The following is a 22,978-nucleotide window of genomic DNA, read 5'->3' as shown; positions in this document are numbered from 1 at the left end:
GGGGGCGTGTTCATGGAGTAACAGCGCCCCCTGCGGTGTTTACTGGCAACAGACACAGGTCAGATGATCGGATGATCCGAGCTACATTGTAAATAGACAGCGTCGATGCACCGGGGCCATGCCTTCATAGACTCTTTAAATCACCTCCAAAAGAGCAGATATCGGAGACTCCTTGTATTCCGACATCGGTTCTCTAGCTGTTTCGGGTCATTTTGGCGTGTTAAAGTGTTATTAAAGTATGTACCGGTCTCTGTACGCCTTCCGATCCGCGGAGCCCAACTCGCTGCACTTCGCGGCCGGAGAAGGCTTCTTAATCCTGGAGAGGAGCAACAAACACTGGTGGCTGGGGTCCCGCTGCAGCTCGGGGGAAACCGGCTACATCCCATCATCATACATCGAAAAAATACAGGTAAACATCAATGACCTGGGTGTTTTTCTCTTTTTGTTCAATGGATAACGTTACAAGCTGTGGCCATGTCGCATCATAGTGGTGAAGTGAAATATAGTGAATGCGTAGTAACGTTAAGTGATCGAAAGAGACAGATCCCATGTACTATGGACTGCAGTGCAGGCCATGTTGAAGCTCACTGCTGATTAAAAGGCACGCTTGCAGAAGAAACCATAAATTATTGGAAAGGTTGTATTATGTAGCCATGGTCTTCTGCACTGCAGCTGCTCACTGCGACAGAGATGTAACGTTAGGAAAGGATGGGATATGACAGGATGATGGGATGATATGAGACAGGACAGATCCAAGGGCCAAAGACCAGCAAGACAGAAAGCCATTGTTTCTGCTCAAATTAATCTCATCAGCTCCTGCGACTATTATCTCTTTTTTATTATCAAGAATTATTCTCAACCATCCTTGTTATTGTTTAACAAGTAGCTACTCCTTTCCACATAGCTTGTCTCTCAGACACACCCACATGTGCTCTGCAATCAGGACTGGAGACTCCTTTTTCCAAGGATTCAGACTCACAGTGAACTAGTCAAAGCATGTATTTTATGAAATCACAGGCTCACACAATGGCAGAATAGGAATGCTCGCTCCTGTTGTAAAGGACATTGGCTGTGGAGGTTTAATGAGCCTGAATGTGAGGCCTCACTGAGCATATGTGTGGCACTGGTTTTTGTTAGATAACCGCCCTAGTTTTTTTTTTTTAAAGATAATTTTTTTGGGGGCTTTTCCGCCTTTAATGGACACGACAGGTGAGAAAGGGGAGAGAGAGAGAGGGGGAAGACATGCAGGAAATCGTCACAGGTCGGAGTCGAACCCTGGACCTCTGCGTCGAGGCATAAACCTCTAAATATATGTGCGCCTGCTCTACCCACTGAACCAACCTGGCCACAGATAACCGCCTTAGATTGTTTCTGCCTAGAGTCACACATGTCCCCGAGCCACAAGTCTGTTCCATTTTGTTTAAAATTTAATACTCATGTAAATGAATATTTAATTTGTCCCCTTTTTTTCCTCTTTCTTTCTCTGGCAGGCTCCAGAGCAGGATGATGTGTTGCAGTCTATTGACAGAGCAATCGAAGGAATCCACAATGTGGCCTTAAAAAATGGAGGCAAATACAATCTGGAACAGAGAGACGTTCTACAGTGAGTCCAAATTGAATCCACATTATGAGATAATATATTGATTCTGGCATGTTCTGTATATAAATCATTATTCTCTTCTGTTGCAGAAAGTTGATCCATCACAGAAAGGAGACGCTTGCACGACGAAGTTCCTCGTCGTCCTCCGGTCACAAACAAGGCCTCCCATCTTCCAGCAGCGAAATATCTCTCAGTCAAACTCCTCCTCCACCCAATGGCCTTAACCAAGACTACGGACGACAGGGGAGCGTGCCGCTATCAGGAAGCGTGGACAATATACAGGCAGAACAGGGCTTTTATCAGGTAACACACTGATACAGTACACATTTAAATGTTTTATTTGAAACCACAAATTAGTTTAAAATATGCAGGATTCAAATATTTACTGAGGCTATATATTAATTCTTAGAAAAAAGTTGTAAGCCTGTATATTGTCATCTCTGTCTTTTCTGTTTTCCTATCCTTCTTCCTGTAAAGCTCTTCTAACATCGAAAAGTGCTATAAAAAATAAAGTTTGTTTGCAATTGTGACTCACTCATCTAATGATGAGTTTGTGAACATGCATAAGGCTGCCAACAGAATACTGCTAATCTACATTAATATCCTAGCACACAAATCTTTGCAACCAGGGATTGGTACTTGATCAATTCATTAGAAAAGGTTCCATCCATGTACAGGTCAAAAACACAGCCTGTCTGTGGGATTAAAACGTCAGCAGTGTCCGTGATATTATAAAATAGAGCATGAGAGATATGAAACCATCCTGACATCACCCAGGAATAGAGACAATTAAATATGCTCATTTTGTGCAGTATAGAACAACACACACACAATATGCCCTCAAATGACCCTGTATTTAATCAATTTCACCTCCTGCAGGTGCCTCCTCAACCTAGACGTGCGGCTCCGATTACCCCACCTCCCCCTGAGAAACAGCGAAACAGCCGGCGTCCAGGTGAGAGTTCAGATAGCAGCGATGTGGACACTTTTTTCTACTTAGTATTCATCACATCACTTACACGTTTATTACAGTCTCACAGATTACAGCGCAGCGTTTTTGCTGCTGCATTCAGCTGCTGCTACCTGCTGCAGCTCTATACTTCACAAACACACTCTATTCTTAGTCAGGTCATTCCTGTTCCCTCTCCTCTCTGTAACTAGAGCTCTCTCTCTCTCTCTCTCTCTCTCTCTCTCTGTACCCCAGCCGAGCCGGAGGTCCCCTCCAGAGTGTCCTCTCTCCCTCCGTCCCCTGCTCTCTCGCTCTCGATCAGCACCACCTCTTTAGAGTCTGGCTCCTCCCACTCACCGGTCTCCTCTGATGTCAGCTTGCCAAGTGTTTCCAGCACCCCCCCTCCTCCTGTGCCTTCCCGTGTGAAGCTCACTGCACTGCCTCCAGACGTGCTTCCCTCTGACTCTGCTCCTCAGCCAGCTCCTGCAAAGAAGAGCCCGGCTCCACAGCCTCCTCCTTCACAGCCCACTGTGGAGGAGCAGCCGGAAAGTGAATGGCCTGTTGCCCCCCCGTCTATCGCTGAAAGCCCTCCTGGCAGCCCCACTACCCCTGAGCCAGTTCCCACGACTATCGGGGGCGAACTGATCGAGTTGGTACGGAAGAACACAGGCTTGAGTTACGAGCTGTCGCGGGTCGCTGTTGGCGTGGTGGTTGGCCATCTGCAGACGGCCTTGCCTCAAGCCTCCTCTGATTTGGAGCAAGTTCTCCTCTCGCTGGTGGAGAGGAAGGTCAGATTTGTTTTCCTTACATCGTGTTTATTCAGCATCATGGAGCCCCGCCAGCTTAAAGGAGAATACTGGTGTCGTTTAGAGTTACAGCTCAGTCTGCATTTAGCTGACATTTCTCAGGGTCGTTTTGAGAAGCAGGGTAGAGTACTCACAGTATCACTCACTCATTTCCTGTTTTTAAACGCAAGCTTGACCAAGCTTGAAGTGAACTTCTTTCCTGGCAGACATTTCTGTTTCATCCGGTGAGTGTAAGGCGTTTAATAGTGGGTAGTGTGTCATGCAACATCAAACAGCAAATACTGAAAGCTTTTGGCTGCATCCTGTATTTACATGGTGACACATGTGCACACTCCGACCCCGCTTATCCAGTTATAAAGCCTGAAATACTCTGTGGTCTATTAGGGGTCTCTTCAGTGTTTAGATAGGAACACTCAACTAGAGCTTAACAAAACACTGATAACACAAAGAGTTTTAAACAAACCCAAATTGAGGGTTGTAACTCGGATGACTATCAAGCCTGTATATGTTTTTTTTTTTAATACAAATTTTTATATTATCAATGGATAAAATCGGAAAGCTGTTCATAGTGACGAACCCGCAGAAAATAATCACCCGCCTTAAGTTACTTTCTATGTCAGAGAGTAGACAATGTTCCTCTCTACTGGTATTTCAAGTTGTAGCACAAATAGGTGTGTCCTAATGTTTTCTGTCTCTGTAGGATTTGAGTGCAGCGCTGCCGCAGGGTCAGGTGTGTCACGATGAACAGAGGCTGGAGGTGATCTTCAGCGACCTCGCCCGTCACCGGGACGATTCTCAGCAGCGTAGCTGGGCGCTTCATGAGGACCACGCTCTCATCGCCTGCTACCTCGAGGAGCTGCTGAAGATACTGGTATGATGCAGGAGCCTGTTCACCTCCTGTAACGATTCACAACAGTCTGCAGGATGTCTGTTTTCTAAAGTGTAAGAAGATGTGACATTGTAAAGATGGATTTCACAGATATGAATGTCTGTCAGTCATAAATACACCTTTCAAAACAAAGGTTGCAAAGGGCTACACAGTAAAAGCATTAAATATCTAACAAGGTCGATAATAACACAGGAACAGCAAAATAGACTTCACAAAACGGTAATAACATCAAGGAAAAATCTGATTATAAGCACACAAGAACACATGTGATCCAACATGAGTCATTATGTATTAATGTGCAGTGTGATGTAACTTGTTTAAATGCAAATTTTCAGTGAGAGCTGGAAAAATAGGAAGCCACTAATTCAACACCCATTATAGGACAAGAGTTTAAGAGTTGATATCACTGCTTTATCCTCATAATTATTTGTTTGATATGAAAACTCTTGGGATGAATCTGGGATGTGACCACAGGACCCGTCCAGCTGTCATGCTGTAAATACCAGACATGTTTGATGGTATCAGACCGGCTCAGGCGACTTTACAAATCCAACAGTGTGGTTAGGGACTGAATCTGTAAACTCTTCAGGCTGCCAAATATACTCTGTTGGCAGTTTGTCGTGAACCTCAGGGATGGGAGGTCCAGATGAGTTGTAAATGGGCTCCGTAATCCTCCTCTGGTGTGTTCAGGGACCACGACTAGGAAGTTGATGATGTTATTATATCATTGCTGTTACAACTAAAAGATGGTGTATTTTTCAGACTGATGCAGATCCAGAGGTGTGTAAGAGGATGTGCAAGGCCAACCACTATGAGAATGTGCTGTCTCTGGTTTCATATTATCAGATGGTAAGACATTACCATTTTATTTTGAACACACTGAATTTAAAACTAATCTGTATTCAAGAAAAATGTAATAGTCCTGTACAGAAAATTTTGTCTAGTTTCCTCTTATGGTTATTAAAAATGTATTCTTCTTTATTATTATGATCATCTTTATACAGTCAGTTTATTTAAGAATATGACTCAAAGATGGCAGACTTATTTTTTTCTTTTGTCCTTGGAGCCTAGCACCTGTAGCTTCAACAATAATATTCAGTTCATATTTGTTCTTGATTACATATGCAAATGAACATCTTCCTGTACCAAGAGTGAATTAGATTTTAGCCTTGGTGACCTGACTGGGAGGTTGTGTAATTACAGTGTTCAAGTGACAATGTTGGTGATGTTCAATGTACATTTGTTTGGTGTTGGCTCATTGTTGCCATCATGTAACCATGCAGGAGCATCGTGTGTCTTTGCGGCTGCTGCTGCTCAAAGTGTTTGGGGCGATGTGCAGCCTGGATGCTTCTCTCATCTCCACCCTCGTCAACTCCATCCTCCCGATGGAGCTGGCCAGGGACTTACAGACTGACACACAAGGTGAAAAGATTTACTCTTCACTGTCTCACTGTTCTCTTGTTCATCTCTAGTACTCTCCAAGCTTAATATTGAGCACAATTACATGTTTTCCTTCCCTCAGAGCACCAGAAGATGTGTTACACAGCTTTGGTACTTACTATGATCTTCTCAATGGGCGAACAGGTGCCATATCATCACTACGGTATGGTATATATAAAGCTGCTGTGTTATTTTTTCAGTGGCATATAACATATGTATATTTTACCTCTGCATATCACTGATGTACAATGTTGATTCTTCCAAAACAGCGAAAACTACATTGGCTAGGTTGCACCAACAGGGATTAATTTAAGGATCTATCTTTCATCTAAGATTAGTTCTAATCAGAGTTTAGCAAAACTAGGTTTAAACTGAGTGAATCCAGATTTAAAATCATGAGCAGAGCTCTGTTACACAATGAAAAACAAATCTCTTTTTAGTAAATCCAAGTTTATTGATGTAAACTTTTAAAATTGAATAGAGCTTAATGTGCTGTCCGACCTAGTAAGTAGGCTATAAAAGCCGTTTTTTTTGGCTGCTCATTACATTGTTTGCAAGCTAGCTAAAAAGTCAGTTAGTCTAACGTTACGCAGTGTTGGCAGAGAAGCTCTAATTTCTCCTAAAAATGTGTTGGCCGTATTAATGGAGCAATTTAAATAATAGCTGGCAATAATCCGGTGGCATAAAATCTTAGGGCCACCAGAAGTTCAAGCATTGGTGATGTTATAGCTGCAGTCCTTTCACTGCCATGTTTGACAGTTGGTCCAATCTTCCTGTTTAGCTCCAGAACAGTTTCCTTGCTGAACCGGTATCTGGAGAGTAATTCAGAATCATCACACAACTAAATTAGGTTAAGTCTGTCTCCTAACTTGATTATTTTGCTCAATCAATCTTAAAAGGCCGACATTTTAAAAGTCAAATGTAAGTTTAAAGTTAGTCTATATCCACGACATTCCACTTCCGGGATTGCTCCGGTGCGGCAGGAAATTCCGCCGGATGTCTTTTCGCCGATGTCCGTTTCCTTCCGCTTTCTTTGTGTTAGAATTTTAAACTCTGGTGGATTTATGAGGACTATGGTTAACTGCTCCTCAGATCTCTGCAGGGTAAATTCAGACAGCTAGCTAGACTATCTGTCCAATCTGAGTTTTCTGTTGCACGACTAAAACAACTTTTGAGCGTACACATGTTCCACGACAACAAGTTCCTTCCCGAGGCTATTTTGCAGCAGCTCCATGCGAAGCTTAGTGCCGACCATGACGATTGTGATTGGTTTAAAGAAATGGCAATAATAATAATATTATTATATTATTAATATGAACGTTTTTCTCCCATCCCGGAATGCTGTGTGGACTAGCCACACCCTCCTCCGCAGCGCTGTGGAGGAGGGTCTGGCAAAGCGTGTCCAGTTAATACTGGATAACAGTTGAAATTGTAACGTTTTGGTGCAACAGAATTAAATTGAATCTAGATTTAGAGTAAAATTAAACTAACATTTAAAGAGAGGTTTAAATTGAATCATTCTTAATTTTAAGATGCTTTTAAAGTTTGATGCAACATGATTTAAAGTTAAATCATGATTTAATCGGGTTTCAAAATGAATTCTTGTTGTTGCAACCCAACCAGTTCTCAGTGTGTTTAACTTTATGCATGCATTAATAGGTGTATTAAAGGGATAATATACCGGTAATCCTGACCCTCCCTGCTTTCAGAACACTTGAATGCTGACTTTGTTCAGTTTCTGCTGGGTGTGGTGGAGGACGGGCTTTCCTCTGATCCCACAGAGCAGCTGCCTGACATCTTCCTGAACCTCCTGCTGGCCTTCAACCTGCACCACACAGGTGAGAAAAGCCACCATGGAGCCTTTCACAGCAGAAATTTTGACTTCTCATAGCTGGAAATAATAACATTATTGATGGCTGCGTTCTATTTGTGTTTACCAATTCCAGGGTCCCGGTGTTGGGGTTTTGCTTACAGGGAAACTTAAATGTAGCAGAGCCAGCATAAATGCTATAAGTAACACCTGTGCTTTTCCTGCTATATTACATCTAAATGTCAAGTCATCCTTATTTATATAGTACATTTAAAACAACAGATGTTGACCCAAAGTGCGTTCCAGTCAAGGCAGATGGTTTAAGATCTGCCTCAATACAGATAAACAACATTACAGAGATAAAAAGGTACATAACAAGCAACAATATAAAATGTAATACAAACAACTGACATGATAAGCCAAAGTCAAGTAAAGAAATGCGAAGATGTCTGCCTAAAAAAGGTCTATAGGAGCAGTAATGCACAGCAGACTTCTAAGCTGTTATTTTATTTGTTTTCCGGCTCAGCTGACCTACAAAAGAGCTTTTATCGTTTTAACAACTTTTTTTGTGTCTTGTCTGTGTCACCCAGCACCCGGCAGCAATGTGATCATGCAGGAGCTGAAGAAGAAAAATGTCAAGATCCTGTCAGAGAAAATGCTGCTGCTTCTGAACAGAGGCGGTAAAATACCATATGTCATAGTTCTCATTTTGCACCTAAGCTTTCTGTCCACCGACGCCATCACTCACTCTTTGCCCCGTCCTCTCCAGACGACCCTGTGTGTATGTTCAAACATGCCCCGCCTGCACCGCACTCAGTGCTCAAGTTTCTGCAGGATGTTTTCGCCAGCCGAGAGACCGCTGACATCTTCTACCGCACTGACATGATGGTGATGATTGACATCGCCGTTCGACAAATATCTGACCTTTCACCTGGAGACAAGGTGAGACGTGGACACACCGAACAGCTACAGATTATTCTCAGGCTTTAAAGGAATAGTTTTCGCAATTTGGGAAACACTCTTTTTCACTTTCTTGCCGAGGGTTAGATGAGAAGATTGATACCACTCGCATGTCTGAGAGAGGTACCAATCTTCTCATCTAACTCTCGGCAAGAAAGTGAATAGCCGTTTTTTTCCTAAAAATGTGAAACTATTTATTTAATGATACCTGCTAAATTGACAGCTTGATACCATGTCTGATTAAAATCTCCTCTCTTGCTTTTTTGTGAAGCTGAGGATGGAGTATCTCTCCCTCATGCACTCCATAATACGCTCGACGGACTACCTCGAGCACCAGCACCGCCTGTCTGACCTGCAGGGGGTGCTGCAGAGGATTCTCAGGGAGGAGGAAGATCCAGGAGAGGATGAAGGGAGCGCTACAGTGAAACAGATGGATAAGCTAATTGTACAGCAGATCTACAAGGAGTTCCCACAGATCTGTCAGAACCAGGACTAACCATATCAGTATTAGTCTCACACACTGTAGTCTGTTCCTGTCTACTGCAGGGAGGTACAATAAAGTTTGAAATAAGAAGAACTGATGGTTGATGGGACGCCCCATATTCTGTGCCAGCATGTGCTGAGAGAAGTGAATCAGTTTTGCCAATGTTCTCTTGGACTTGTAGTCCACAGCTGCAGCATGCTGCATGCAGCATAATGCATCACAACTTCTCCCTTCTTAAATGAATTTTATTTGAAAAAGGAGTGGGGCTTTTTTCTCTGGTGTTCTTCAAGAAGTGAAAAATGTGACAAATGCACAAAAAACCTATGAGAACCTCTGTCATAGTAGGAGAACCAACTGATCAACAATCCAAGCCAAAATATAGGCCAAACATTGGAGCTGTTTTACAGTGAATTCCTTGCAATAGTTCCTTGAAAAAGTAAGAATTAACTGTATATTCTCATAGTATTTTGAATTAAAAGTAACAGCAACCATGACTAATCCTTATTCTAACCAAAATATCTTTAACCAAAATGATTTCAGAACAAATTTAACAAAAAACAATGAAAAATGCAGATTTTAAGTCATGTTGAAGATAAATGTGCCATTATTTGAACTGTTGTGAGAATACTCTTATGTGCTTCCCTTGTAGTGGGACCAAACTACTGTGTGTTACTGCAGCATTATTTTCTTAACAGAGTATAGTACTCTAAAAACTGACTTCCTCTTTCATTCACCCCTTCGTTCATTATAATTAGAATTCATGTCAAGTAGAATGTGATGAACAAGTGTACTATTCTAGTGAGAAAAAAGCACACTCTGACTCATGTGTTATCATTACTAAGCTTTTCGCTGAGTAACCTGCTGCTACATATTGAGTCTCTCCTGTGACGCCATCTGCAGTTTTCTCAGTCTGGTACTTTTGTCTCTTTACTGCTTTTCAAACACTTTAAGATGATCGGTCTGTACTTACATATGCAAAGCTCCTCTAGCTTCAGAAGTCATTGACTGTTTACAGATAAATGTATGTATGCTGTATTCACATTCAAACTAACTGTGCTGCAATAAGGCTTTATATAGCAACTTCTAATATTGCTGTAATATTACAAGTCTTGGCTGTTGTGAGCTGTGGCTTTCTGGAGGGGAAAAAGTGTTCTGCAGTTATTACTCAAGATAATACATTAGTCAGTGTTGTTGATGTCCAGTTATTATCTGATGCTCCTACTGAAAATCAAGACAATGGAGAGGAAATACAGGACATTTCTTTTGTCTCCTAATGGTTTTAATACTTTAACAGCAACATGTACCTTTCCTTGTTTCTTCCTCATGATGTAGTGATTGATCTTCTCCCATCTTACACTTTAACATATCTGTTTTTGTCCCTGGCATGGCTACCCCGTCTGGAAACATAGTTCTGAGAAGGTAGACGCAATCCAGAAGTGCTATCAGTTTTTAGTTCATTTCCAAGCATTCATTGATTATTTGTGTCTGTTTACCGTGCGTGTGAGAGAAGTGAGCATCTCTTTTTTCCATGATTAACATTGTCTGCAAAAATGCTACGACTGTGTTATAATAAAACTAATAAAGCTATATTTTAACAGTGCAAGTGGTCGGATTGGTTGTTGTTGATTGTGTTGGCAGTTTTGGAAACATGTAGGTCCCACCTTGTTACACATGTAAACAGTAGGCTATTTGTTTTTAAGTGGGACTGTTGGCAGCAGTCCAAAGCAGCTGAGCGTGTCCAGCAAGTCTAAAGTTAATCATAGTAAACGGGAAAAAAATGTATTGGTCTTGTATGTTATTATATTTATTTTCTGCACAAGCTTGATAAATAACAGAGATGGTGGTTTCTTGTTTAATGGACTCATATTTTATCTTTAGTATCTTTATTTTATCTGTATGTAAATATTGTTAATTGTATTGTAAACTTTATATTACATAACAATCTTACACCCTCTTTTTCAGCTTATTCTTCATCATCTAAATATACAGCAATGGATACAAAAAATAATAGTAGTAATAATTGTTCTATTCTATGGAATTTCATTTTTACATAAACAGAGAATTTACCAGCTCTATTTTGTAAACAAACATAAATAACGTTGATTTTAGATTTTAGATTTAGATATCATTTACATATTAGATTATGCAATTTATGTAGGCTTATATATTTGTATCCGTAAACTTTATTTATTTTTTAATTCAAACAAAAGTTGACAGTTTCCCCCCGGACCCCAAACGGAGACGTACCAGTGTACGGCTGTGTCGCAGTCAAACCGGACCGGTTGAATAAGTGGGTGAAAGGTCGTAAATATCTATGGGTCTAACAGTCAGGGGTGACAGCAGCACACATATACACCTCACACAGGTACCTCACAGAGACACCGTCGACCACAGGTTACGTTATTTCTTGTCTTTTTTTATATTTCAGTGTGTTTGAGTTCATTTCCGGTGTCGGTTTCATTCAGAGTATGTTGTGTGTTTTTTCTTCCAGCAGAGCAGAAAGTAAAAATGTCCAAACAGCAGCAGCAGATCAGTCCGATGAAGAACTTCTTCGCCGGAGGATTTGGTGGCATATGTCTCGTCTTCGCAGGACATCCACTCGACACCATTAAGGTAATTATTAGAGCTCAGAGTAACCTTAGGCTACTAACGTCAGTAACGTTACCTTTGACCCACATTCACTCTGCTGCATGACTCCACTCACTGCTGGACTTTGGCACGGACAGAGATCTCACCTTAATGCAGGAATGTTGCCATCCATAGTTATAGTACTAGACCTACAGTAATTAGTTCAATACTCTTTAATAGAGCTACACTGATCAATCAGCCAGTTGGCCAATAATATCTTATGGCATATGTATTGGTGTTGGTGTATACTCTATACCGGAAGAAATTGCAGTTCAGAAATGCCAAAGATGTATTTGGGGTCATTTCGAACAAGTTTTGTCATGTTTATTTTGTGTCCTTCACAGTTCACACAATGGTAACAAGCAGTAAACACACATAGTATATCCCCTTACAAAGTCGTTATTACAAACAGTTGCCTGTTTACTCATCCAGCAAACACAGAGCAAGATTAGCATTCATTTTGGAGTTGTGTTTCTGGCCACCAGACAAATTCAGTCCAACATTTAAAACGTTGAGACAGTGGAGTAGAAGCGCTGCTGGGTATTTGTGGTAATCACATACAGGTGCTCTCTGTATACATCAGGTGTACTGTGCTTGTTATTCCATCTTATAAATGGCCCATTGAATGAGTGGAATAGGGTCTCACAAAAAAAATATATGAATTAGAATTTAAAATTTTTTGAGACAATATCCCACCAATGCAATGAGCCCTTCACAAGATGGATTATTTATATTCTAATATTAGATTTATTTACAGTCACTCATCCTAAAGGTGTCAGATGGGGTTGAGGTCACCATTTCTTTATGGACCTGGCTTTCATTGTGCACAACGTGAGGTCCAAACTGCTGCCACTGTAATGCTTGATCTTTTGTGTGCGTCCTCCTTTCTCTCTCAGGTGCGTCTGCAGACTCAGCCCAAACCCAAACCTGGAGAGAGCCTCCTGTATGCTGGGACCATTGATTGTTGTAAAAAGACCTTAGCCAAAGAGGTGAGGAAGCATGCTGCCTTAATATCTGGGATATATTAAATTAAATATTGTCCCAAATGTCTTTCCTCCCTCATGCTGATGTTTCCTTGTCATCTTCTTCCCTCACAGGGTGTTAAAGGGCTCTATAGAGGCATGGCGGCCCCGATCATCGGCGTCACACCCATGTTTGCTGTGTGTTTCTTTGGATTTGGACTGGGCAAGAAACTACAACAGAGAACCCCTGATGATATTCTTACGTAGGTGATTGCTTTGTCGTAGGTGCTTGTACTGTTTATTCAACTGTTTCAAATGCTAATATGTACGTATAATACGTACATTGTCTCCTGCAGGTATCCACAGCTGTTTGCTGCAGGGATGTTGTCTGGTGTGTTCACCACGGCCATCATGGCTCCTGGAGAGCGCATCAAATGCCTCCTGCAGGTCAGAGTCATGTGTTTGTACAGAAATACAGGATCTACTCACTGTTTCCTCAGGACTGAATACTAGTAGATTCAACATGCCAAAATGAAATGACTGTGTGTGTGTGTGTGTGTGTGTGTGTGTGTGTGTGTGTGTGTGTGTGTGTGTGTGTGTGTGTGTTTCTGTGTGTGCAGATCCAGGCAGCGTCGGGAGAGGTGAAGTATGCAGGTCCTATGGACTGTGTCAAACAGCTGTACAGAGAGTTTGGCATCAGAGGAATCTACAAAGGCACCGCTCTGACTCTCATGAGAGGTGCTGCTTTACTCTGAAAGATCCTAAACCTGAGACCAGAAGTCACAACTTGCTGTTAAAGGGATAGTTTGGATTTTTTAAAGTGGGGTTGTATGAGGTACTTGTCCATAGTCAGTGTACAGCAGATGCAGGTTGGCACGCCCCCAGTTTGGAGAAGAAAGACAGGAGTACTGACACAGCAGCTAAGCAATGTACTGCTGCTGTGGACAGGTGCAGCAGCAAAACACACTTTAGCCACCTAAAAAAAGAATATCAGTTTAAGCGCACGCTATTTTAGAATATTTTCACCACTGTAACTTGCCGTCAGTCAGCTGTTTCTTTTGGCACTACATTTTCACACAGGTGTTTGGACTTAAAGAGCTCAGTCATTTTCCCAGGTGCTTTGAAGACCTATCAAACTGCTGACTGCTTGATACATCACATCAGCTGGTTGATATGTCATTTATTACCACCCTCTTTTGTAATAATGTTTGTAACCGTGATTAAGTTTAAGTTCATTTTCACAAAGTGTTATCATTATTTTGTCTACCCTCTTGTAGGGTTATCATAGCGTCTTAGTTAATGGGTGTTCTTGTATTAAAGGTGCACTATGAGTTCCTGCACGGTTTCAGCGCGATTTCATTTTTATCTCAAATCGTAGGCATCTCTCCTTGATCCGCTAGCTGCCTGCCCCCTGAATACACTGTGAAAAAGCCTGGTCTCTGGAGACAACAGGGAGCGTAAACGTCAAACAAACACTAGGGGGACAGGATAGGCACCAAAATAAAACAAACACATTCCAGCCAATCACCGACAAGATGGTTGGGGGTGGGGGTTAGTGACAATTAGTCATGACAGTTACGGAAACATGGGGGGAGGGGTGAGCTTGCTCTGTTTTGTTTGAAATTTACTTGGAATGTCAACAGTAGTAACATCATGCAGGAACTCATAGTGCACCTTTTAAGAAAATTCATATCAAACCACTCCTATATTCTGGCAGAAGATGTAACGTTCTGTATGTTTACATAGAAACATTCACATGTATCTATGTAGTTATTGATCAATTCAATGTAACTATATTTTGTATGTTATGGAGGTTAAGGTGTGCTACTCTATTTTTGTTTTGTCACTCAGATGTTCCAGCAAGTGGGATGTACTTCACCTCCTACGAGTGGTTGAAGAACCTCCTTACACCAGCAGGAAAAAGGTGAATATTTGTCCCAGTATTTACAACGGTCTGTTTTATTGTACAAAAGACATCTGATTAGCTGAGCCTGTTGTCTTCTCCCTGCAGCCATAGCGAGCTCAGCATTCCCAGTGTGCTGTTTGCTGGGGGGATGGCCGGGATCTTTAACTGGGCGGTCGCAATTCCAGCCGACGTACTCAAGTCTCGTTTCCAAACAGGTTTGTTTGTAGATTCAACAGTTTGTTAAGGCTAAAATAAAAGTTTCAGTATGTATTATACAGTATATTATAGTATGTATGTATATACTGTATGTTCAGTCAAACATGGGCTGCTTTTACTTTTTTTTTTTTTTGCCAGCTGTATTTCTGTACATGAATTCAACTCCATGTGGTAGTAAAAAGGTCTTACCTAAACGTAGGATACTGAAAAAGCCAATAACAAGTTAAGTGTTTAGTCCCTATGATGAGTCTCCATCATCCAGGTAGTATGATATCTAGAAGTACTTTGTCAGTTCAAACTCGGTATAATGGAGAGGTAAAGTATTCCTACAAATCCGTATCAGTCAGGAGAACCAAAGAAGCCTCTTGATGAGTTATGTAACACCTCTAAGAATAAAACCAGTGTAGTTACTTATTACTTCTAGAAAAACGTCTTCACTTTTGTCCATATTGCTGAAGATGACTTTTTCTTTGTGGCTCTCCCGCAGCTCCTGAAGGAAAATATCCCAACGGTTTTCGGGAGGTTCTGCGGGAGCTGATCAGAGAGGAGGGCGTGGGCTCTCTGTATAAGGGCTTCAATGCTGTCATGCTTAGAGCTTTTCCTGCAAACGCAGTGAGTTCACTTTACTTATTTTTCTGTTTCAGTAACACTGTGAAGGGATCACAAGAGCATTTGGAGAATTTGTTTGAGAAGTTCAAGGATAAAGAAGTTGTGGTCATAATTATGTCATGCAATGAAAATAAATCTTGTCATTAGTAGCAGCAGATATGGTAAATACTGGAAAATGACATACATAAGTATCACTTAGCTATAGGTCGGGTTTAGTCCAATCACTACACTGATCTGTAGTGACAGCTGTTCAGAGGAAGATGTGTGTCTTAAGACAAAAAAAAACAAAGCTATGGACTATAAATTAATTCACACACACACACACACACACACACACACACACACACACACACACACACACACACACACACACACACACACACACACACACAGTATATTTTAACTTAAAACACCAAAATCTGTTTTTCCTTCTCCCACCAGAATGATTTCTAAGTAGATTATAAATGTACAGGTATAATGCAAAGTATGTTTCCAATCCAATAAATGTGCACCTCTGCACCCTAATTGGTGTTTTACAGCTGATTTCTTAATCTTTACATAATCACGTGCTTGTATTTCATTGTGCATTTGGCCAACTATCACCAATTAAAATAATATCAGCTGATAGGCAATTTTTTGTATTTTTTTTTTTTTTTTTTTGCATTTTTAAAAGTGGACAGTACAGCTTAAACAATTGATTGGTTAATCGACTGACAGAAAATTTACCGAAACAGGTTTTGAATAATTTTTCAAGGAAAAAAACATTTAAATTTGCACCTTGCACTGAACTGATCGAAAACTGAATACCTTTTGGCTTTGGACTGTTGTTTCGGACAGCATGATGGCAATTTCTACTCTTATCTGACATTTAATAGACAAAAGAAAACAACAATAAATTAATATTGTACATTTTGTCAAAGAAAACCAAACGTTATGTTAGAAATCTGTTATTTATTCCATCAATATGCTACACAAGCTAAATAGTTTTGTCTGTTTGTATCTTGTTTTATCCAGGCTTGTTTCTTAGGATTTGAGCTCGCAATGAAGTTCCTGAACTGGTTAGCACCCGACCTGTGATGAAGACTCAGCATCGCCTCGTATGTGAATCCCAGGAACAGAACTGTTTTAACACAGCGCAGTTATTAGCAGCACATGAACACACACACACACACACACACACACACACACACACACACTGAATCACAAAAAGATTTTAACATTTTTCCAATAATGTGCTTATATATCTTTAAGACCTTGTAGTACTGTAGAGCATTTGGATCATTCAGACCTGCAGAAAATTCAGAGCAGAGAGGCTGGGATGACTCGGTGCCAGTGTACACACACACACACACACACACACACACACACACACACACACACACATACAGTCAAATGTTCTCACTCCTTTTTGTTTTACTTGATTTCTTAAATTGTGTTATTTTTATATAAGAAAAGGAGTGAAGTGAACATGCGTGCCTTACCTTTTGTTATCTGCAAGCAGGTGTACATGTCAGGGAAAAGGTGCATTATGTTGTACTGTGTGTGTTCTCTCAGCAATACACGCCCTTCTAACTGTCTGCTTCCTGTGAGGTCACCCTCCACTCAGTGACCACCGATGCTAGCTACACTTTCTGTTTGTGTTAATGTGAAATTATGAGAGTAGTCATCAATAATGAGTGATTGAACAGTATATGAATGTCAACATGTAAAGAAATAAAAAACAGAATCCATATTTAGAAATTAGTCGTGCACTATTTTTCAAAATTCTCTCTTTTTATTTGATTATTTTTTGGGCATTTTTAGGACTTTATTTCCACAGGACAGATGAAGACATGAAAGGGGAGAGAGGGGGGGAATGACATGCAGCAAAGGGCTGCAGGTCGGAGCCGAACCCATGGCCGCTGCGTCAAGGAGTAAACCTGTGCGCCTGCTCTACCAACTGAGCTCACCCGGCCACTAAATTCTCTTTTTATTTGGATTTATTGTCATAAATCGTAGAAGCTTTGACTGTCCATGCTTAAAAAACAAACAAAAAAACATGCATTTAAAAAAACTGCAACAAATGATAATAAACTGAGTGATAATAATATGAGAAATAATAAAATAAGAGAATTAAAATGCGTAAGAAAATACACTGAGCTTAGTAAGTAGAGCCAGATATTCATTCTCTCTTTTCTCTCTCTCTCTCTCTCTCTCTCTCTCTCTCTCTCTCTCTCTCTCTCTCTCTCTCTCTCTCTCTCTCTCTCTCTCTCTCTCTCTCTGTTGTTTCTTTGCCAAATCATCAAGTTCTATGTCGTAATCCATCGGACAGCCTTTAATTATATCTGATGTGAAAAGTCCTGGTCAATACTTTCCGACAGGCCGTGCTAAATAAAGAAATCAATAAGCTGCTGAAATGTTAGTGGGACGAGAGGAGGAGGAGTCAGTTTGCTCCTGCGATGATGATGGTCCAAACAGAAGTATGTTTATCAAACCTGTGGGACAAGCTGATGCTTAGATTTGATATTTCAAATCAAAGTATTTGATATTTAGATTTAGGGTTAATTGGAAATATCAAACTCCAACTCGTGACCTTTGAACCTGGACGATGAGTAATGTGGAGATACCAGCTGGTTTGAAAGAGCTGCTGCAGGGATACACTGTGGAGGTGCTTCGCCGCAGGCCGCCAAATTTGGTTGAATTTGCAGTGCAGCATTTTACACAAATTCTGCAGGGCCAAAGAAACGACCAAAAAGCCAAGAAACACAGCGCCAAACCTGCATGTAAAGGAGTGACCTTTGAAACAAAGTCAAATAAGCCCAAAAAGGATGATGAAGAGGAGGAGGAGGAGGATGAGGAAGACACTGTTAGTGAGTATTATTACACCATCTTGTTTGTTTTCTGCTCTATGTCCTCCAAATGAAAGATAACTTCAAGAAATACCATTTTGTAAATGTTTCACACCCCAAAAGCTTTATAGTGTTAAAATCACACAAAGGACATGGAGAAACTGTACATGGACTGAAGTTTGCAATCTCCCAAAAAATGTTGCATTGATTGTTGCATAACAGTCAAGATCCATGTGAACAAAAAGTTGGCTATAGAAAACAGCCACTCCACCTACAACCAGCAGATCTCATGATACAAATTAACACTCATTGACTCAAGCAATTCACTATGCATATAAAAAACGCAAAAGAGAAAACAGTAGAATAAAGAATGATGAGCTTCTTTATGCTTCAATAGACTTATGAAATCTAGTCTAATATATCCACCTCTGTCTCTCTCTCTGCAGAGTCCACCACCAGTAAATACAATCGCAGAGTTTCAGGTCAGTAACTGGAACAGTATGTGTGATCAATATTAATCCCCGTTGACCACGGTACAGTTTTCATTCATGTGTCCGCTGCAGTTTGTGCAGAGGCGTACAACCCTGATGACGATGAGGACGACGACGCAGAGCCTCGAGTTGTGTATCCCAAAACGGACGAGCAGCGTCGCAGACTTCAGGATGCATGCAAAGACATTTTACTGTTTAAAACCCTGGAGCAGGTACAATACTGATTGGCCTTTTGATGATGATGACTTTTTCATTTGTTAGACAAAATTGGAATATTAAGTTTACGTTTTACAGACAGACAAACACACACACACACACACACACACACACAGAGGCACCTAATGTGAGTGTAATGTATAAAAGAGTCCTCACTAAGACCACATCACTCCAATTCTCCGATTTTCACACTGGCTTCCTATGTGTCAAAAAAAATGGTTAACAAAGCACTGAATGGTTGCTGCTACTCTGCTTACTGTCCCCAAACTAAATCATGGAGAAGCAGCACTCCACACATCTGGAACAAACTGTGTTTCAACTCTTTTTAGATCGAGGCTGAAGACTTTTCAGTTTGCCACTGCCTTTTATTAAATAAAAATGGGGGAATGCTCATTCATGTCTTACACTGCACTGTTAGCTGCCGCACAACTTTTTTTCTCCTGTCTGTTCTGTTGTACTCCATTTTATCTTTTATTTTATTGCACTATTATAACAACCTTTATATCTCATCTTAATGCATTTCTGTTTTATGTAAAGCATTTTTCTCACCTTATGTCTTCCAGGAGCAGTTCTCTGAGGTTTTGGACGGCATGTTCGAAGTGTTGGTCAAACCTCAGGAGCACATCATAGACCAAGGAGACGATGGAGATAATTTCTATGTCATAGAGAGGTGAGTGATGGTTTTACAATTGTTTTTCTAATGTTATAACTAGATGACATTTTGTCAGTCTTATAAAGACTTCTACTCCCCGTCTGTGTTATGTCCTCTCCAGGGGTGTGTATGATATTTGTTTGCAGAAAGACGGAGTGAGTGTGTGCGTCGGAAAGTATGACAATAAGGGCAGTTTTGGTGAGCTGGCTCTCATGTACAACACGCCGCGGGCTGCCACAATCATTGCAACACAGGAAGGTGCCCTGTGGGGCCTGGTGAGTCCCACAAAGGATGATGATCTTGAATAAAAAGTAGAATTGAAGCTAAAATAAAATACATCAACAAATTGTTTTTTGATGGTTTCTCTTTCAGGATCGAGCCACATTTCACAGACTAATTGTTAGAAATAATGCGAAGAAGAGGAGGATGTATGAGGCCTTCATCGAGTGTGTTCCTCTTCTGAAGTCTCTTGAGGTTTGTATTAGAAACACAAACTCTATACAAACAAGATAATTGTAGAATAAGTGGACGTGTTGTCACCTTATACTTCAGGTTTGTCCGCAGTGTATTTGTTGTCATCATGCTTCATTTTCTTTTCACAAGCTCTCTGAGAGAATGAAGATTGTAGATGTTTTGGGAGCACATGTGTTCAAAGATGGAGAGCGCTTAATAATGCAGGTACAGTGTTGGGAGATTTTTGGCTGTATCTTTGGCTGCCTTTGTGTCCAAAAACAGGTTAGACCTAATAAACTTTCTGGACCTGCAGGGGGAGGAGGCCGACTGTTTCTACATTGTGGAATCAGGAGAGGTGAAGATAATGATAAAAAGCAAAGTGAGTGTATCCAACATTCTAACAGAATCAATTTTGTTGCCTGTTCAAAATGATTATGACTATTCACCCTCTTTATTTGTGAATTTGATTGCTAGTATTTGCCATTAAGTAGATAGAATAGTTTAGTGTTTATGTCTGGTAATGTGTGATGTTAATGTACTAAATGACTGCAGGACTCACAGGTTCCTTTATGTCTGTTACAGACGAAGGCAGGCCAGCAGGATAACATAGAGGTCGAGGTGGCTCGCTACTCTAGAGGGCAGTATTTTGGGGAGCTGGCACTGGTCACCAACAAACCTCGTGCAGCATCAGTTTACGCTGTGGGAGAAACCAAATGTTTAGGTAAGATTCCTGCTGTTTCACTGTGATTAAAAACATTATATCCACTGATCCTTGTGATTTAAATATCTTCCAAATAAACAGTTTTAAAATCCTGTTTGACATCTTATTGATCCTCAACAACAAAAGTTTATGTATTAAAACACGCCCCATCTGCTGAGTTTGTTGTGGACCCCAATAATGGCAAGACTTAAATGTAAATCTCAGTACACTTAAATTCCAGGCTGTCTGTTACATGACCAAACATTTCTCTTAATGAAAAATGATTTGTGCACCAATTTCTACCGTTTTAAGACTTTTTCACTACTTTTTGGGAAACTACTCCATCTGTTAGACAGGGAAACAGAGTCCTGCAGTGGGATTACATCATCTTAATTGAGTTTCTATTTCTTTCAGTTATTGACATCCAGGCTTTTGAGCGTTTGCTGGGACCCTGTATGGACATCATGAAGAGGAATATTTCCCAGTATGAAGACCAGTTGGTGGCACTTTTTGGCTCCAGTGTAGATTTAAAACACTAGGACACATAATTTTAAAAAGAAAAAAAAAAATTTAAAGTAGTATTTTAGCACTAAAAGAAACTTCCCCTTGAGGTATAGGGCTGCACAATATGAGGAAAATAAATAAACAGATATTAAAGTGTACTCAATTCTTGACTCAGACTTGCACAGTACCTGTGCTTGTGCCACATTGTCAAATTCTGACCAATCAGACTAGAGGATGGATACCCGAGCCTGACGGGACCCGACGGTACCCGACAGACCGGGCCGGGTTCGGACAGATATTTAGAAATGATGTTCGGGTTCGGGTCAGGCTCGGTCACATCAGCGCGATAAGGCATTGAACATTTTAAATTTAAAACAGCTTTATTATGTAGGTGCGCGCCTGTGTTAACGTGCGCTTGTTGCCCTGTGTGTGCTGATGCACTCATCTGTTGACATTTCCGAATGCCTTCCTACAGATGCTTAATAAAAGCGGGCTTTCCACACAAACAAACATATGTACATGTGTCATTAGTGTGAGAAAAAAATGAGATTTTAACTGTCGGGCTCGGACATAAATATCTTAATGCCTGTCGGTTTACTTGCTCCGTCGGAAGCGGGCCGGGCTCGGACAGAAAAATCGTCCCGATCCGCACTCTAAATCAGACGATGCCTAACAGCAAGGGCTCTGTCTGATTGGCCACAGAGTTAACGGCATGGCGCGTATCAGACAAAATAACGCCTACAGACAGAATGTCATTTATTACGTTGTTACGATATTCAAAGGTAAATATGTGCTTATTGTACAAGTTCACATTGCAATGACAATAAAACACAATATATTGTGCAGCCCTACCTTGAGGTAGGCCTAAATGTAACATACAGCCTTCTGTTTATATTCAGTATGTATGTATGAATTGTACTCCTATAACATTGTCGGACTCACGGTGGTCAGTTTTAAAAAACATATTAAGATAATGCAGCAAAACCAGAGAGATCTTCTTTTTTAGTCTGTGCTTTCTAATTCCTTGTTTAAACGCCTACATTACCCATAGTGCAACTTGACCACCAACAGCTCAGTTGGAGATTTAGGTGTTATGCTAGTAGCGGCTAATGTATCCTCAAGCAGAGATGAGGAGTGGGCTACAGAGGTCTGGTTACCTCACTTCTTTCTAGCTCCACACCCCCAGATTCTTTTTCATTTTCAAACTCTTAGGGCTCTATCATAGCTGCCATTACTAATTTCTGACCAACGCAGTTGTCATTTTCATGCCCAGCGCCCACATTGTGTAAGAAGTAGCAAATGTACTTTCGACCATTGGTCTTAAAATGCGGTGTGGTCAGGCGCATTGCTATATTGAGGCACCAGAAAGCAATTGCACCATTGACCGTTTAAATAGGGCCCTTAGTCTTCAGATCCAACCATAGACTGTAAAAAAGAATAGATAGAGCTTCCGGGTCTGAAAAGTGAAGCCAATGCAGAAGTGCCTTAAACCTGCATTCTATCTAATTTCCAGCAGGAGGCGACTCCACTGGTTGCAAAAAGAAGTCAGCTTTTATAGTCTGCGAGAAAATGGCCATACTTCCCACTTGATTTTTATTACCTCAGTTAACATTATCATGAGGAGTTTATGGTCTCAATCTCTAGTTTTAAGTCTCATTTTGTAAATTATGGTCCCATTTTAAAATTGACGATGAAGCAGGGCATGCTTTAGGGCGTGGCTACACACCGACCTGTCAATCAGGACATAGACTTAGCAATGCTAACCATGGCCCTGTGTACATTAGAATAGACATGAACTTGTTTTTGGATGTTCTCCACAATGGACCCAACCAACAGCGACTCAAGTTACATCACTTGAGGCAATTTATCAGATAT

At 40.8% G+C, this 22,978-nt stretch overlaps 2 protein-coding genes across 2 annotated transcripts; both read left to right on the top strand.

Moving 5' to 3' along the window:
• The first annotated feature begins 50 nt into the window (after positions 1 to 50).
• LOC116041561 (NCK-interacting protein with SH3 domain) lies at positions 51 to 10,538 on the top strand. Its single transcript, XM_031287506.1, has 13 exons — positions 51 to 409; positions 1,491 to 1,603; positions 1,690 to 1,903; positions 2,480 to 2,555; positions 2,805 to 3,337; positions 4,056 to 4,226; positions 5,007 to 5,093; positions 5,528 to 5,666; positions 5,767 to 5,847; positions 7,394 to 7,522; positions 8,085 to 8,174; positions 8,264 to 8,436; positions 8,726 to 10,538. The coding sequence occupies exons 1-13, from the start codon at positions 239 to 241 to the stop codon at positions 8,948 to 8,950; spliced, it is 2,202 nt and encodes a 733-aa protein (XP_031143366.1). The 5' UTR covers positions 51 to 238; the 3' UTR covers positions 8,951 to 10,538.
• A 616-nt stretch (positions 10,539 to 11,154) lies between these two features.
• On the top strand, positions 11,155 to 21,232 carry LOC116041520 (cAMP-dependent protein kinase type II-alpha regulatory subunit-like). Its single transcript, XM_031287433.2, has 20 exons — positions 11,155 to 11,332; positions 11,433 to 11,551; positions 12,463 to 12,555; positions 12,664 to 12,791; positions 12,885 to 12,975; positions 13,149 to 13,266; positions 14,380 to 14,452; positions 14,540 to 14,649; positions 15,138 to 15,262; positions 16,274 to 16,332; positions 17,840 to 18,108; positions 18,534 to 18,569; positions 18,651 to 18,790; positions 19,358 to 19,464; positions 19,568 to 19,721; positions 19,819 to 19,920; positions 20,050 to 20,124; positions 20,213 to 20,278; positions 20,482 to 20,620; positions 21,014 to 21,232. Exons 2-20 carry the CDS (start codon positions 11,447 to 11,449, stop codon positions 21,136 to 21,138), a joined length of 2,115 nt encoding a protein of 704 aa, XP_031143293.1. The 5' UTR covers positions 11,155 to 11,332; positions 11,433 to 11,446; the 3' UTR covers positions 21,139 to 21,232.
• The last annotated feature ends 1,746 nt before the right edge of the window (positions 21,233 to 22,978 follow it).

The sequence above is a fragment of the Sander lucioperca genome, chromosome 6 (genome assembly GCF_008315115.2).
Source record: "Sander lucioperca isolate FBNREF2018 chromosome 6, SLUC_FBN_1.2, whole genome shotgun sequence".
Taxonomy (NCBI): Eukaryota; Metazoa; Chordata; class Actinopteri; order Perciformes; family Percidae; genus Sander; species Sander lucioperca.
Note: the sequence above shows the minus strand (reverse complement) of the source record. Positions and strands in the feature narration are given on the sequence as shown.

Coding starts and splice junctions, on each gene's coding strand:
- LOC116041561 (XM_031287506.1), top strand. CDS start 239: ATGTACCGGTCTCTGTACGCCTTCCGATCCGCGGAGCCCAACTCGCTG. Junction 410..1,490: donor CATACATCGAAAAAATACAG/GTAAACATCAAT, acceptor TTTCTCTGGCAG/GCTCCAGAGCAGGATGATGT. Junction 8,437..8,725: donor ACCTTTCACCTGGAGACAAG/GTGAGACGTGGA, acceptor TTTTTTGTGAAG/CTGAGGATGGAGTATCTCTC.
- LOC116041520 (XM_031287433.2), top strand. CDS start 11,447: ATGTCCAAACAGCAGCAGCAGATCAGTCCGATGAAGAACTTCTTCGCC. Junction 12,976..13,148: donor GCATCAAATGCCTCCTGCAG/GTCAGAGTCATG, acceptor CTGTGTGTGCAG/ATCCAGGCAGCGTCGGGAGA. Junction 16,333..17,839: donor AACTGGTTAGCACCCGACCT/GTGATGAAGACT, acceptor TGACCTTTGAAC/CTGGACGATGAGTAATGTGG.